Genomic DNA, 17,072 nt, shown 5'->3' on the forward strand with positions numbered 1-17,072 from the left:
ATACTATTTGCATTATTTGTTAAATAATATTAGTGGGTTTTGATCTCTGAGGCTATGAATTCTGTCTGTATGAAATGCATTTGATGACACATTTATTTTGCTGCTTTGAGACACTGCCCTTTGTAATGTTGATTGGGACAGCAGTACACTTAAAAGGACACTCCAGACCCCTAAAGCACTTTACCTTGCTGACAAATGTGTCTAATTATTTTTATTTTACAAAAACTGCAAATTTCATAAAAAATTAACACTTTAATAAATTAACCTGGTTACTCCCTCCCTCCTCTCCCCCCTGCCCCGTGGCTTTCAAGCACACCACCGCTCCTGTTACTTCCTGGTTTGGTTAGGTCATATCATCTACCTTCCAAAGACGTCTCATTGAACTGCATTTGGAAGCCTGTCATTGGACAGTCACAGAAAGTCTGGGCGGGGCTAGAAAGGGAGGACAAAACATCTGCAGTTTTTTAAATCTGTTTTTATATATACACCCGATAAAATGTATCATTAAACATATACAGGTTTTCATTTTGGTTATAGCTACTAAACATGAATTTTTAAATTATTTTTGTATTTGTTCACTGGAGTATCTATTTAATATAAACACAGTGAGGCTCACCTCTTATTATCTCTCATTTAGCTCACTCTCCTCCAAAAAAAAGGCAAGACGAAAAAGCTTGGATGTATTGGAAAATAAAGAGACTTAAAGGGACCCAATAGGCATCTAGACCACTTTATTGCAGGGTAAAGATGAGAGGCAGCCATGCAAGGGCTTCCAGCAGTTTCACAGAGTTTAGCTTTTCCTTTAAAGGTAGCAAATTCAAAAATGAAAAATAATAAATTTAGTCAACAAGTACTGATTTAAGGAGATTACCCTGCTCCAGTATAGTCACAGCTTGGCAACTTTATCAGTTTGGTTTTCTGTTCATCATTATTATAGAGAGTTGAAGTTAGGGAATGTAAGACAGGAAGGCAGAAGACTATACTGAAGCATTCTCTCTCACCCCCTTTCCCTTTCCTTTTCTCTTCAGTAATTGTTGCAGTGATAAACACAGACACCAGAGAAATATTCAGGCACAGGCTTAGCAGATACTCCCATTTCACAGTTTTGTTAGGGAGGCAAAATACAGAAAAAGGCCACATAGTTTATTAAACTGGATAGAACTATCTATTTTATAAGTATGTCCAGGGATGCACAAACAAGACAAAGAAAGAAAGAAAGAAAAATGTTAAAATAATGTCCGTTAAGAGGGAACTTGGTATGTATGTAGACTAGGTATAAATGGTATGTAGACTAGGTAGGTTGTATAGTGCCAGGAGACAGATCCCTGCTACACGTAGTAACAAATTTGACCCTGAATTCCATGGGTAATATATAGTTGCTACTTGAAATTCTATTATTCATGTTTTTTTTTTTTTTTTGCTTCCTATTAGAATTAACAATATGTGCTTTTATTATTAATAGAATTGTCCACGAGTCAGTGAATGTTGATAAAGAATGGGCAGCTTGTTGACTAAACTAATTCTGTTCACTCTCTTTTCCAGCTCTACATCCAGACCACTACACTAACCATATCCATGAGCCTTAGTGCCTCGGTGGCTCTGGGGATGCTCTACATGCCCAAGGTCTATATCATCATCTTCCACCCAGAGCTCAATGTTCAAAAGCGCAAGCGAAGTTTCAAAGCTGTGGTGACAGCAGCAACAATGTCATCTCGCCTTTCGCACAAACCCAGTGACCGGCCTAATGGGGAGGCCAAGACGGAACTCTGCGAGAATGTGAACCCCAATAGTAAGTTCTGCATTCAAATAAATATGACTACCTAATTCGTGCTACGGCACAAAAACATTTTGATGCTTAATGGAAAATAAATTAATGTAATTTAATCTAGGATTAATGTGAAAAAATATGACTAGAGCATTACAAAACAAATATGGAGAGGACTGTTGGAGAATGGAATAGTTTTTCATTAAATTATAATTTACCTTTGAAGGACATACTCTGAGATGCCACCTCCTATGAATGTACTAGTTCCTGCTGTAAGGTGTCCTACCCTAGAGCAATATGCAGCTGCATTGTTATACAATACGGGTGCATATATGAGAAAGCGTTTGTATACTCTTTGTCCTGAAGACCTATCACTCCCTGTAGATTCTGTTATTAGCATTTTGCTTTTCACCTCAGAGGTTAGATTGTGCTGAATAGTTTGAGTGTGATTGCCAAAGACTTATTATGAATTGTCACCCCCTGACTCTCGGAAGATAATTAAATGAATTTAAATTGTGGTTCAAGTAAAGATGGGAGTGCAGTTTCCCGAGTTAAATAAAAGGGATCTATTTCTGCCAAGGCTGGACATAATGTATCTCTGCTGGAAATGGAATGAGTAAAGTGGTCCTATTTTTTTTGCCTTGTGACTTTCAATTGTTGTTTTCTAATTGGATAATCTCAATTAAAGTTCTTCTCATATATCCAATATGCAGATGGTTTGGCTCCCCTGCAAGTTAACCATTTAGGTACTAGATTAATGAAGTCTGAGGTACAACCACCTCTGCTACACTAAGTTTTCAGTCTACTAAAATATATATTAAACAAAAATATATTTTAAACCCTGCCCATTGTTGATTTAGGCTGGAAAAACTGACATGTAATTATGTTCTGCAAAGTTTAATTATTCCAACACTACCCTCCATTGTCATTAATCAGTAGAACTCAGACACGTCTGTAATATCTCTCTTTTTTTTTTTTTTTAGACTTTTTTTCTTTTGGCACTACAGTTGTGCCTTGCCAGGTAGCTATTGGTAAATATGTTATAAGCACACAAGACACTTATAACTTTTCCTAGTTTGCTAATTCTTTGGGGAACATGTGCCTAGCCTTAAACTCTATGACTTTGGGCAAATAAGAAATGGATGGAGCACTATCCAGTTTGAAGATACAGTGCTACCAGTGCTCTGCAGATTCACAATATGATATAAATGGCTCAGACAGCATGAGTAAATTACATAATGAGATCTGAAAGCTCTACAAAGAAACAAACAGCAGAAGCTAGGTGGATGGGACCAATCGATTACCTGCTAGATGCCGTTAGGAAAACATGGCACATCTTGAGACATCAAAGTGTTAACACAAGGATCTAGGTGCTATAAATAGGATGTGTGAGGTCATTTAAGTCCCGATTCCATCTTTATCTGTCCTAGTTTCTAAATAGGCCGTTTTGTTCCCATTTTCTGCTGTTTCTGCTGTCGCTCTTTCTCTGTTGGGAGTGAAATCCTCATCAAACTCAGCATATGATGACTTTAAAAAGGCCCGTGGGAGTGATGGTACCTTCTCTGTACAAGGGATGAATCCATTACACTCTTTTTTTTCATGCTCCTCTATCCTCTGGCTCACACTTTAGGGAGCATAGTGGCATCTACAGACATGAAAGGACAATGGCCACAAAAGATGGAAGTCTTGAAATGATTGTCCAAAAGCTTGCAGCTGGGAATACTTTTTTTGAGACATAATAACAAGTCTATAGAACAGCCACGCACCACACCAGTTTGTTATATGAACTAGGACAATCCCACTGATCTTCTCTCTTAGGAAAAGTTAGAGCATTAAAATATGTCATGTGCAGTTTTTATCTTGATCATTTTTACTGCAGAGCTAGCATTTTCCTATGCCACACACTAGGAGCACATTGTATACAGAATGACTTCTGGTAGAGATGAGGAAGCCTTGCACTAAAATTCCTGTCTGGCTGAGCTGAGTAGGCGAATCAGCAACTGGTGTGCAAAAGGTTATGTAACGCTAATTTCTAATCAGGTCCACAGTGTGACAGACCATGTGACCAGAGTCCTAAATGTCGCTGATCGCTACACCAGATCACCAATGTGAAGCATGGTCTTGGCTAGGGAGGGGAGCATAGGGAGGACAATATGGGTGGGACAATAAGTGTGGACAATTAATAGAGCTTGTAGGGAGAAAGGGAGTGGACAAAATTTACTGTAGGCATTTAATCTCCGGCTTGGGTCCACAGTCCTACAGGCTACTAATTGTACTGATTACGTCTTTCACTAGTGCATTGTGCTTGCTGACTACAGACGTCATTTTTTAACAGAACTCACATTATGCAGTCCAGAACTGAGTTTTGGGTGCATAAGTCATATGTGCTTTGGCAGCAACTACTAAATTTACAATTATTTTGTATCAACTCTGAGTCCTTGCCTTCAAACTATCCCTTATTATTTAGGACCATGTACATTTGGACTAGCCCCTAAAATCTCAAATTCATCTCCTAGGGTGGCCCTTTCTGTAGCACTGGAGAAGACTCTTGCAGAAAGTAGTGCAAATTAACTATAGTACTATTCATGTCTAATTGATTAAATTGAGTCTATATATATATATATATATATATATATATGTGTGGGAGCATTCTGTACATAACATATGCGCAGGCAATTGGCACACATCTGACTATTTAGATATCTGATATATATATATATATATATATATATATATATATATATATATCATATATCATTTTATTCAGGGGAAACAGGGCTTTCATTTAATATCAAATATTTAGCTATGAAACATAATTTAATATGAAAAAAATATAAAAAAATGGGAGAAAATAAGATTTATTTTTATTTTTTTAGTTCTACATGACATTTTAACTGTCAATGTCATAATACTGTTTACTTTTACTGCAATAAAATACACATATTTGTATTCAGCAAAGTCTCACGTGTAAAACAGTACCCCCTATGTACAGGTTTTATGGTGTTTTGGGAAGTTACAGGGTCAAATATAGCGTGTTACATTTGAAATTGAAATTCGCCCGATTGGTTACGTTGCCTTTGAGACTGTATAGTAGCCCAGGAAATAAATGTACACCCATAATGGCATACCATTTGCAATAGTAAACAACCCAAGGTATTGCAAATGGGGTATGTCCAGTCTTTTTTAGTAGCCATTTGGTCACAAACACTGGCCAAAGTTAGCGTTAGTATTTGTGTGTGAAAAATGCAAAAAACGCCAATTTTGGCCAGTGTTTGTGACTAAGTGGCTACTAAAAAATACTGGACATACCCCATTTGCAATACCTTGGGTTGTCTACTATTGCAAATAGTATGCCATCATAGGGGTAATTTTCATTCTTGGGCTACCATAGGGTCATAAAGGCAACGTAAGGAATCTGGCGAATTTTAATGTGAAGAAAATGAAACACAAGCCTTATATTTGACGCTAATTTTTGAAAACACCATAAAACCTGTACATGAGGGGTACTGTTGTACTCGGGAGACTTCGCTAAACACAAATATTTGTGTTTCAAAACAGTAAAAAGTATTGCAGCAATAATATCGTCCGTGTAAGTGCTGTTTGTGCGTGAAAAATGCAAAAAACGTCACTTTTACTGGCGATATCATCGTTGTAATACATTTTACTGTTTTGAAACACTAATATTTGTGTTCAGCGAAGTCTCCTGAGTAAAACAGTACCCCCCATGTACAGGTTTTATGGTGTCTTGGAAAGTTATAGGGTTAAATATAGTGCTAGCAAATTAAATTCCCTATACTTTCGGCATGGGTTGTCAGGCAGGTCCCGCTAATTGTAATTAATTAGGATACCTAATTATGTAAAAATATTACATAAATATATGTGTAGAATTAATATATGTATATATATACATATATATGTGTATATATATATATATATATATATATATATATATATATATATAATAAATATGTTGTTTTTCATTTAATTCAATAAAATATGGCGTTTACTAAATACACTTCGAAGTCAGGGATACCAATGGAGGACTGTAGGTTTTCAGAAAGAATTAACTAGACATGGTTAAAATAATGGTGGAAGAAGAAAGGTTATCTTATTTTTACTCATTTGCTAGCATGACATGCGCACACCGTATATACTCGAGTATAAGTCGACCCGAATATAAGCCAAGGCCCCTAATTTTACCACAAAAAAATGGGAAAACTTATTGACTCAAGTATAAGCCTAGGGTGGGAAATGCAGCAGCTACTGGTAAATTTCTAAATAAAATTAGATCCCAATAAAATTACATTAATCGAATATTTATTTACAGTGTATGTATATAATGAATGCAGTGTGTGTGTGTGTATATAATTAATGTAGAATGTGTGTGTGTTTGTGATTAGTGTGTTTATAATGAATGTAGAATGTGTGTGTGTTTTTGTGTAGTGTGTGTATAATGAATGCAGAATGTGTGTGTGTTTGTGTGTATATAATGAATGCAGTGTGTGTGTGTTTGTGTAGTGTGTGTATATAATGAATGCAGAGTGTGTGTGTGTTTGTGTGTAGTGTGTGTATATAATGAATGCAGTGTGTGTTTGTGTTTGTGTGTGTATATAATGAATGCAGAATGTGTGTGTGTGTATATAATGCAGTGTGTGTATATAATGCAGAGTGTGTGTTTGTATGAGTGTGTGTATATAATGCAGAGTGTGTGTTTGTATGAGTGTGTGTATATAATGCCGATTGTGAGTGTATATAATGCAGAGTGTGTGCATTATATAAACACACACTCTGCATTATATACACACACGCTCTGTGTGTATATAATGCAGTGTGTGTTTGTGTGAATGAAGTGTGTGTGTGTGTTTGTGTAGTGTGTGTAAACTGGGTGGGGGGGAGGGCATTTGTATTATTTTTAATATTTTTTTATTTGAATATTATTTTATTTATTTTTTATTTTAATATTATTATTTTATTTTTATTTATTTTTTATTTTAATATTATAAGATGAAATTATTTTTTTTGTCCCCTCTCCCTGCTTAGTACCTGGCCAGGGAGGGGGCTATGGAAATCTGTGGTGGTCCAGTGGATGGGCTGTGCATTGGGGGGCTGGCAGGAAGCGTTTACTTATCTTTATTACAGCTCCTTTCCGCTCCGTGCAGCTCCTGTCAGCTCCGTGCAGCCTCCCCGTTCAACTCACAGTGTAAGTTTTGCGGTCTGCGTGCCGCCCCGCCGGGCTTGTAATGAGCCCGGCGGTCCTGGTCTGTATTATGGCAATGTAAGTTGCCATAATACGACACTGACTCGAGTATAAGCTGAGTGGGGCTTTTTCAGCACAAAAAATGTGCCGAAAAACTCGGCTTATACTCGAGTATATACGGTAGTTGTCTAATCTGCATCTTGATAACCTTAACCTATATAACCCCCTTATATCTATAAAACACATACACCTTGAAGTTGGGTAAACATTATCACAGCTTTATTATTAATATGAAAATTAATTTGAAATTGTATTTAATTAAATAAATAACAACACTTAATGACATCACAGCACTATAATTTTTACATGTAACTTTTTCCACAGACAAGGACCCCACCATAGTTAACATCAATAAATACATATAAACATATAACATTAATAAAACACAACCAGTTAACACAGCCACCAAGGGCATCCATTTCCACTTGTAGGGGTATACCTAGATACCCCTACACACCCAGGTTCCGAGCTACCGGCGAGCTGGAAACTACCAAAACCAAACCAAATGTCCTATTGCTCCTGAACTGTTGAGCCGATCTACCCCACCCCCAATTTCTCTCTCCATTCCATACCACAGCACAGAGCTAGACCTCCTCAAGCCATCTGAGCGCCCCCACCCCGCCTGAATAAAGCCTGCCTGAGACCATCCGGAAAACCTAGATTCAAGAAATCAATGCACCCCATCAGGCCGGAAATAACCTGGAAGCATCGGTTCCAACTCTTGGTGCCGAATAATCCCCCCACCTCCTAACCATTTAATATAGACTGCCATTAAAAGATCGATCTTACGGCGACACCTATCAATTGCCGTAGGATCCCTAGCATAGCGCCAGTGAAGACGCGGCACCATTTCTGACCAAAAAAATTATCACACCAGGGCCAACCCCCTAATCTTATCCACATCTCTCTCTTTATGCTACATACCAGTTCCATCTGGGGCACTAGCCCCAGATTATTCCCCCCAGGCATGATTTAAAATAAAATCCAGAGCCTTTCCATGCCTTAGCCTTCAAAACTGTTCAGAATAGACATCATTACACCCAAAACCACGAAAACCCAACCAGCGCAGCTAAACCAGATCTTGCGGAAAGCCCAGCTTCATGCCGTGGCTCTCCAGGAAGACCAATAGATGAAGGAGTGGCCTATCAGCCAGGCGACCCATTCTGCAGGAAGAAAGGAAACAACTTAACACCACCATAACATACCACAAAACCCCTTTCCGTAACCCATGAATCACACCAAACGATCAGGACGCACATAACATCGGAACCTAACTTATTCCCATCGCCCGATCTTCTTTACCAACTCATTACCCAACCCCAACTGGGCTGCCTCCATAGCTGACCCTATACAAAAGGAATGCGTACCAAACTGTGACGCATCCAAACCCAACTTCCCCAAACCGAAATGAAAAACACAAGCAAACTGAAACTTCGACAAGGAGGAACCATCCTCATGTAGGAAGAATGATCCCCCAACATTGGAACGGACTGCCATGTACTCCGAAACACAACCCACCGGGCAGACAAGTGCCCCTGGTAAGGAAAACAACGTAATTAAGCATCCCTTACCAAAGATATCAGTTTTTGACTGTCAAAGGTGAATTGATATCTTATCACCACAGACTTCCACGTCCGACGATGAAGACCACCTCCCTGAAGCCGGCTACTACTTACCAGTTCACTGACTCGAAATGCCTCAAAAAAAGGCCCAAACAAAAGCAACCGAAAACAGTAAAACCGCATAACTAGAGACACAAATACCCGGTAATACCCCCACCAGCTGGCCTTCAGAGTCTGGAGCTTTTTTCCCTTTCCAAAAATCCTTTAGGGCCTGACAAACCAGCAACTCCACGCTCCCTGACAGCCGCTCTGACACCTTCCAAAATCGCCTCCATCACGATCAGCAATCTTGGCAGCCATCTGAAAGACAAAAAAACAGAAAATCCACACCAGCCTGCCAGAAACAAGTAGATGAACATTTTCAATTAGAATGGCTTATGCCTAAAATGGCCGCTATATATATATATATATATATATATATATATATATATATATATATAGAAAAAATCCAAGAGCCAGGCACTCCTCCTTTACAAAAACTTTCAAATGTATATATGGGCCTAGGTGCAATCCCGCGTTATATATAAAAAGAAACAATGAAGGGAGCACACTAGGTCTTCGTAATAGTGCAAAATTATTTACTGCATTCCAAAGAATACATCTCTGTGGTATACAAATCAATCAACGTTTCGACCCTGCTGGGTCTTTATCGTGATCTTGATAAAGACCCAGCAGGGTCGAAACGTTGATTGATTTGTATACCACAGAGATGTATTCTTTGGAATGCAGTAAATAATTTTGCACTATTACGAAGACCTAGTGTGCTCCCTTCATTGTTTCTTTTTATATATATATATATATATATATATATATATATATATAGATAGATAGATAGATAGATAGATATCACCCCTAAGCCCCACCCCCTTTTACTAACTGACAAGACTCAAATTTTCCTATGCCTGCCTCCTAGCTAGGTCAAGGCCCATTCCACCCAGCTTTGCTGTTCTATGGGCATCAGTTAATGCCTCCAGTGTCCCGTTAAATAAAGATACACCATCTTTATGATATTTGCTGCTAGGGCATTTGCTACCAAACCCCACAATATATTCCTGTTTCAGTGTAAGAACCAAAACAATAAGAATGACTGGGTAAAGACAAAAACACAATATCTACCTTATGGTAGCTATAGCATTGAACCTAATCAATAGTGACTGCATGCATGTTAGAGGCAAATTAAGTGAAGCAAATAGTGTTTCATGCTTGGAAAGGGAAACAAAATCTAATTGTCATTCATATTTACATTGAATGTCATTTTTCTTGATTGCTTGACTGCAACTCTGCATAGAACTCGTCATGACCCCCAACTCTTTAATTCGGCGTTGTTATCCTGATTGATTACTTGTTTTATGTTTATTTTTTCAACCTTTGTGACTTTATTTACAATTGGTTGTTCTGAAGAAAGTGTGCCTTTTGCAGAGAGAGACTGTTTAGAGGGTTACTCCGTGCACTATGACAACTTAAGTGTTATGAAGTGGACATGGTCCGTGGAGTCCGTGCAATATTTCAGTAAGAATCAATACTGAGATGTTTAATGTGGAGGTACATTAGCCAAATCTGTCCATATTCTTTTGTCAGATGTTTATTTATTGTCTGAGAGCACTCAGCTGACGGTTGTAGAAATTGGATGCGCGTTACCTGGCAACACAGTATGCTCAGCGTTTGGCAAAACTCAGGCATGAGGGCAATCTGTTGCCCCTATACCAGAGAAAGGTGCCACAAAACTGCTGGCATCATAATCACTACATCGGGCTAAAGTGGTTTTGACAAAATAAATTAATACCGCACTCAGAAAAATGTTACTGCAAAAAAAGTCATTTTAATCTATCAGTATAGCATAGAAGGGGGGGGGGGGGGAATAGGTATCAACTGTAGACATATACTAGACAAAAGATTTATCATGTCAACTATATCCTAAAGTCACAGATATATTGTGTCAGTTTGCATACATATATAGATTAGCTGTCACAACAGGTAACTAAAGTAATATTAGCCAAGAATGCTTTAAATATTGGTGGATCCACCTAATCTCGTTACATACAAATATAATGTAGCTGTAATTTCCATAATACAGGATCAATAGCTTGTAAAGTATACCTCTAGAACAATCGTTCTGAAAAAAAGGAAAATAGGAAAAATAGAAAAAAATGAAAAAAGGGACAAGAAAAGAGAAGAAAAAAAAGGGAAAAAAATTATCCCATGTACAAAAAATGGGCATTGTCCAATTATGAATATTGTTTTATCTCACCATAAGGAGTGTTGACTAGGCAAAATTCCTAATGCGTGTCTGCAGTGATCCATTCTTTTGAACAGTTACCAATTGTGGCATTAAGGAGGGATTCTTTACCTCATCAATACCGGCACCTGTACTGAGCACTATTCCATGGACAATGTTTAGCAATTTGGTCTGGGCTGAGTGCTCGGGACCCAACTGTCCCTTCGAAGGCCCTGTAGTAATACACAAATGCCCGTGGGTATATATACCATATGTGGTTGCGTTAGTCCAGTCACATTAACCCGGCATGCCTTCCAACGTTACCACGTGAGTATGCAATGTCTTAGAAGCAGCATAGGGCAACAAGAGAATCCTTAGACCATCCCTGCGCCCCACGTGGTCACGTTTACAATAACTTTATTAGCAACATTCAAATAAAATGAATATACAAAAACTTTATTGATAAAATCATTGACATATTTCTATTAAAAAGCAATGCTCCTTGTTCACGATGGTAAAGAGATGGTATAGAGGAAATTATATTAGGGAAAAAAAGTGGTTTTTGATCCTTGTAGTAACCCTTTACTTTTAGAGTTTGGAGGAAATCTGTTATCCAATCATTTACAATTAAGACTTAAAAATATTAACACTACACAATGTTTTGTTCTGTCATGAATAAAGTTAAAATCATTGTTTAAAACCTATGGTAGCCATAACACGTTTTATTTTTTGCTAATATTGAAATCAGTAACCAGTTTTTACTGTGCATCTCAAATGGCTAATCTAAGCCAAACTCCAGGCTCAGCTACTTTACCCTGTATAGGCAAGTATGTGTCTGTGTCAGTGTGTGTGTGTGTGTGTGTGTGTGTGTGCATGCGCGTGTGTTCAGGTGGCTGTGTGCTGCAAGACTGCCAGGGCAAACCCCATTTTAGATATATTAGATAATCCCATTTGTATTGAGATCGTCTCAGTGTTTTTCTAATAGAGATTTAATGTAATGTGACCCTTTCTCCCAGAGGGACATAAGTCGACTCTGCGAACCTGTCACAGTCCCAATGCCCTGTGACACATGACAGTGTGAGTATGCTGTCCCCACAGGATGGCAAGGAAGGAAGCGGCATCTTGTGAGGTCAGCAGCTTCCTGCCATAAAGTGCTTGGCATCAGTGGAGCTCGTTAGGGAAGAGCTGCTGAGCATGGCCTATTCTGTGACATTGATTTGATCAAGTATCCACTAATTAGATGCCATTTACAGTCTTGTTTATATAGGACAGTTAGGGTGATACTGAGACGCAGTGTGCAATGTATTTCTAGGCAGATATTTCACTAAATGACTTGCCTAATATCACATTTTCGCAATTTCTATCAGTAATATCCTGTATAATGCGCAGAGATTCAGACTGCTTCTATTAGTGTGTAAATAACATATAATGATGTTGACGTGTTTTAATTGAGCAGGAGGGCATGGATATATGCTCATTTGAAGAGAGACTGTGTTTGTGCACTTACTGAGTGAGTTGGTGTCATCGTGCAGTAATTGAATAGGGTGGAGTGCTGCGGATGTGCTTTAACTGAGTGAGATGCTGTACTGTGCACTCAATGAGTGAGATGATGTACTGTGCACTCAATGAGTAAGATGCTGTACTGTGCACTTAATGAGTGAGATGCTATACTGGGCACTGGATAAATGAGATGCTGCACAGCGCACTGGATAAATGAGATGCTGCACTGTGCACTCAATGAGTGAGATGCTGCACTGTGCACGCAATGAGTGAAATGCTGCACTGTGCACTCAATGAGTGAGATGCTGCACTGTGCATGCAATGAGTGAAATGCTGCACTGTGCACTCAATGAGTGAGATGCTGTACTGTGCACTGGATGAGTGAGATGCTGTACTGTGCACTCAATGAGTGAGATGCTGCACTGTGTACCCAATGAGTGAAATGCTGCACTGTGCACTCAATGAGTGAGATGATGCACTGTGCACTCAATGAGTGAGATGCTGCACTGTGTACTCAATGAGTGAGATGCTGCACTCTGCACTCAATGAGTGAGATGCTGCACTGTGTACTCAATGAGTGAGATGCTGCACTCTGCACTCAATGAGTGAGATGCTGTAACTGTGCACTCAATGAGTGAGATGCTGTAACTGCAATAATTTAGTGGGGTAACGTGACTCTGTGCTCACTGGTTAGAATGCTGAGGGATGTGCACTCATTTAGTGCAATGGTGTGGGTGTAGGTGTGAGCTCATTCAGTTTAATGTTGTGGCTGTGCATTCATTAAGCTGGATGTTGTGACTGCACACCCAGCTAGGCGTGCACTGTGTATACACTATAAGAATCCATAGACTGATAGAATTATTTGGATATTCATTTACTAGGTGGGATGTTGCATGTTAGAATACACTTATTGAGTGGGGTGTTTCTGGCTCGCTGAATGGGATGCTGTGTTTCTCCTGTACCATGAATTTACTGTATAGAATATATTGACCGGCTAGTGTCATAACCCACTGTTACCATGTAACGTTCAGTTTTACTATATAGCACTACCTGCTCACACTCTGAGGGGGGGGGGGGGCAGAGAGGGGGGGGGAAATGTATCGAGTCATTTAGATGTAGAGCTTTTACGCAGACAAATTGTCCAGAGCCAACGCAGACGTAGAATGGATCAAACATAAACATTAACTAAATAAATAAAAGTTGGAAAGTAGAAATATAAATAAATGATGTGTGTTTTCTGTGACCGGAGCATCTTATCCTTGACTGTAAAAAAAAAAAAAAGAGTGGTTTCCATGACTACGCGCTGCATTAGATGCATTATCTACCTCGAAGGCAAAGAAGAAGCTTTGGTTTTGGGCAGGATAGCAGTACAGAGAGAACAGGACTGGGGTGGCCAGCAAAAGCCTTATGATGATGCATGATGCTGATGTACTGTACAATTCTGCATAATGTGCTGTGATACTACTGGGAAAAAGCATAATGTAGTGTTAAATAAGCTTCGTAATACCTTTGGATAGTGTTGTATTCATAAACCTCACTGTACTGCACCATGCATAGCAAAAATAAGAGTTTTTTTCCTACAGACATTGGATGTTGGATTGCAGCTCTCATCAGTAACAGCCATCCAAACATGGGATCACCACCAGCATATTTTACTGTATGTTTTAGATTGTGAAAATGTCATTTTTATTTTCTTTTTAAAAATGCACTTGAGTTCTGTTGTTGATTGGATTTTTTCTTGTTCTGACCTATACTCCTCTCTTTTTGGCCCATACTGAACCTGCACAAACCTTAATTATCTATGAGGAATCCAGTGGGGACTCTCCCTAGTTGGGGTCCTCCATTCATGTATAGGTATAAGCTGTTTTGGAAAAACTCTCCAACTTTGGTATTTTAAATGAACACTGTATGCACCTTAAACATTTCAATGGAAGTGGTTATGGTGGCTTTGAGGATTGCAGTGGCTATGTTGCCTGGATCCTGCATCACTGCACCAATAGCCTTTAATTACATTATGGCAGAGGTTTAGCTACAATTTTGTCTTGCTCCATACCATTTCATACCAGGGATTGGGGCAGTAAGTAGCGGAGAGTCCTCTCTGATGCTGAGCCAATCCTGGCCTGCAAACCCAGGTATTGAGTGAAGCAGAGCATAGCTACGCATCCTTCATATCATCAGTGAAGGCCAGGGATTTTGAATTTCTACTAAATGGTGAATAAACCTTTTAGTAATGATGCGTGATCCAGTGCCTTCAGACTCCAGGCAGCAGTGGTTATGGTGCCCACAGAGTACCTCTAACATCAATTTTGCAATTCACTTTTAAGATCCTATGATTTGAAGTTTAATGAACAAACAGCATTATTTTACTGAAAACAAAAACAAACATTTCTGTAACGTATACAGGGAGCACATTGTTATTCTTTGCTTGTCCATTTAAATATCAGTTACCAGAAGGAGACAGGCCTCGGGCAGCAGCTTCTTCTAGCTGCATCCATTCACTTCTAGCTATATTCTGCACCTGAGATGCAAAGTGTGATTGTGTTGTGTCAGATATAGGAACACCGTGGTATTGTGTTACTTATAATATATAATGTGATATAATTAAATATGTTGTGATGAGTTTAATTTCAACACACATTACTGCCCAATTTTTTTAAGTTTAGTTTTCTTGTGTTTTTTTTTTTTTTTATCTAAAAATAATGAGAATTGATTGCAGAAAAAAATAATCAGATCTGTAATCTGATTGGATGCCTTTTGTGTCTACTCGCATGCAGATGCAATTCAGGTTATGGTGACCTGAACATTAGCAAATGACAGTAAACTAATGGCAGACTCACTGTCTGCTATAAAATTTAGATTTTTTTTATGCAAAAAACATATTTTAATGCCCTCTCTTACGTAAGATTATGTTGGTTTTGTGCATTCCTAATTAATCTTTTAAAAAAGCAAAGAGAAAAAAAAGATGTTAAAGAGCTGATGATTATTCCGCTTTCTTACAAAGAAAGTTCTGCAGGAGTAGAGAATGTGATTGAGCTTTTATAACAGATAATCCGTAGTTTGTCCTTCTAGGTGTTTCTTCCATTGCTTTGTTCCCATTTAGTATGAAACTCGGCTATGTCTGCTCTGGAAGCCTGGCAGCCGGCCTTATGTGCAAATCACATTCTGTTCCAAACCTAAGATTAGTTAAGAATAATATCCTGTATGTGTTGTGCCTTAAAAGGACAGATAGAAACACTCACATGCATTTAAAAGGCTACAGGATTATTCCCAGTGATGCAGATCCCATCTCTTATTGACAGGAAACCCGCTATTTACAGGAAATTGTTGCAGATTTCAAACCCCCCAAGGAACTCCAAAATCTCATGCATCTCTTTTACCTGCTAGGCTCTTATTCCTTGTGGGAGTTGGAACGTAATCTGCATGAATAAATCCCTTCTAATGGGAGTGGGTAATTGTTACTCATGGACGAGGAGTGGCTTAATTTGGCAGTTCTCCTATCCCTCGGGACGGAAGAATGCTACAAGAGCAGTTATGTAATTTGCCCATTAGTGTTGATATCGTTTGTGTTTGCTGATGGAAGTCAGAATAGATGTGTCATAAAAATACACCTCAATTGTTTCTCGCAAACACTCCGAGAGTCAGCTGAGCAAGGAAAGAAACAGGGAACGTGGAGAAGAAAATCTGCGAAACTACGATTTATCACCGAAGATACAAATTGCTATTTTTCACTTTATCCATCTCTAATTATTAAACAAACAGATGCCTATTACTGTGTTACGAAGACCCATATATCACTCGTTATGCAACATTTCTCATATACTTTTCTCTCTATCATAAAGGGTCTGAGTAATATTTCATGTTGCTTTTCCAGTGTCACCTGCGTTACAATTTGCCATTTCCCCGCTTGATATCTTCTGCATTGCTGGAGGAAGATTCTGCACTTCCCAGTTAATATTAAACAATGATTTATTAGCACAAACACAGCAAGTTAGACTTCATAAAAGCCTGATAAAGATCGACTTGGTTTTAAAACATTGCCTATTGCTGGACTTGAAGGAGATCTACTTAGGATCATAATGCTGCCTCTAGGCTTGGGGAAGATTTACTTAGGATCTAAAAGTTGCCTATGACAAGGCCTGGTGAACATCTAACATAGACTACTACTAGGCTTCCTAGCGAAGCACTTTAAAGCATACCTGTTATGGGATTTTTTTAGTTTACTTAAATCAGCCCCGAATACATTGAATACATCTTGTATCCTACAGATTCTATAGCTTTTTCTGTGTCTATAGCTGTGTGGGACTTACATTAGGGTGTCGAGGTACAGGGATTGCCAAACAAAACACAGCACCCAGATTATATATTTTTTTAATGTTAAAGCCTAGAAATTAGTAGTTATCAAATATTGAACTTTAGACCATTCTTTTCTACCACACAGCTCTCCTCCAAGTCTCTGGAATCTAAGGGGTCTTTGTTATCCCACCAGGGACTTGTCTTCTGCTGTTCAGGTGGTTTTCTATTGCACTGTGGTCAAACACCTACAGTGTATACAAAAGGAAAAAATATGTTACTAGTTTGTTTAGCCTCCTCTTGTCTCATATCATAAGGTGCGTTTATCCACGTCATTGTAAAAAGTAAACAGAAAAAAGAGAATTAAACAAGTGAAAAATAAAAGTGGCTAAAATAGACATCATGCATTAGTAATTATCTTGT

General features: G+C 38.6%; 1 protein-coding gene across 2 annotated transcripts in view; it reads left to right on the plus strand.

Moving 5' to 3' along the window:
- The window catches only part of GRM7 (glutamate metabotropic receptor 7), a 438,658-nt gene that overhangs the window by 386,489 nt on the left and 35,097 nt on the right, over positions 1-17,072 (plus strand). For both annotated transcript variants that reach the window (XM_063426679.1, XM_063426680.1), the window contains one exon: positions 1,543-1,789. In XM_063426679.1, the coding sequence (XP_063282749.1) occupies positions 1,543-1,789 (247 nt within the window). The remainder of the gene's footprint in view (positions 1-1,542; positions 1,790-17,072) is intronic.

Source organism: Pelobates fuscus, chromosome 7 (genome assembly GCF_036172605.1).
Source record: "Pelobates fuscus isolate aPelFus1 chromosome 7, aPelFus1.pri, whole genome shotgun sequence".
Taxonomy (NCBI): domain Eukaryota; kingdom Metazoa; phylum Chordata; class Amphibia; order Anura; family Pelobatidae; genus Pelobates; species Pelobates fuscus.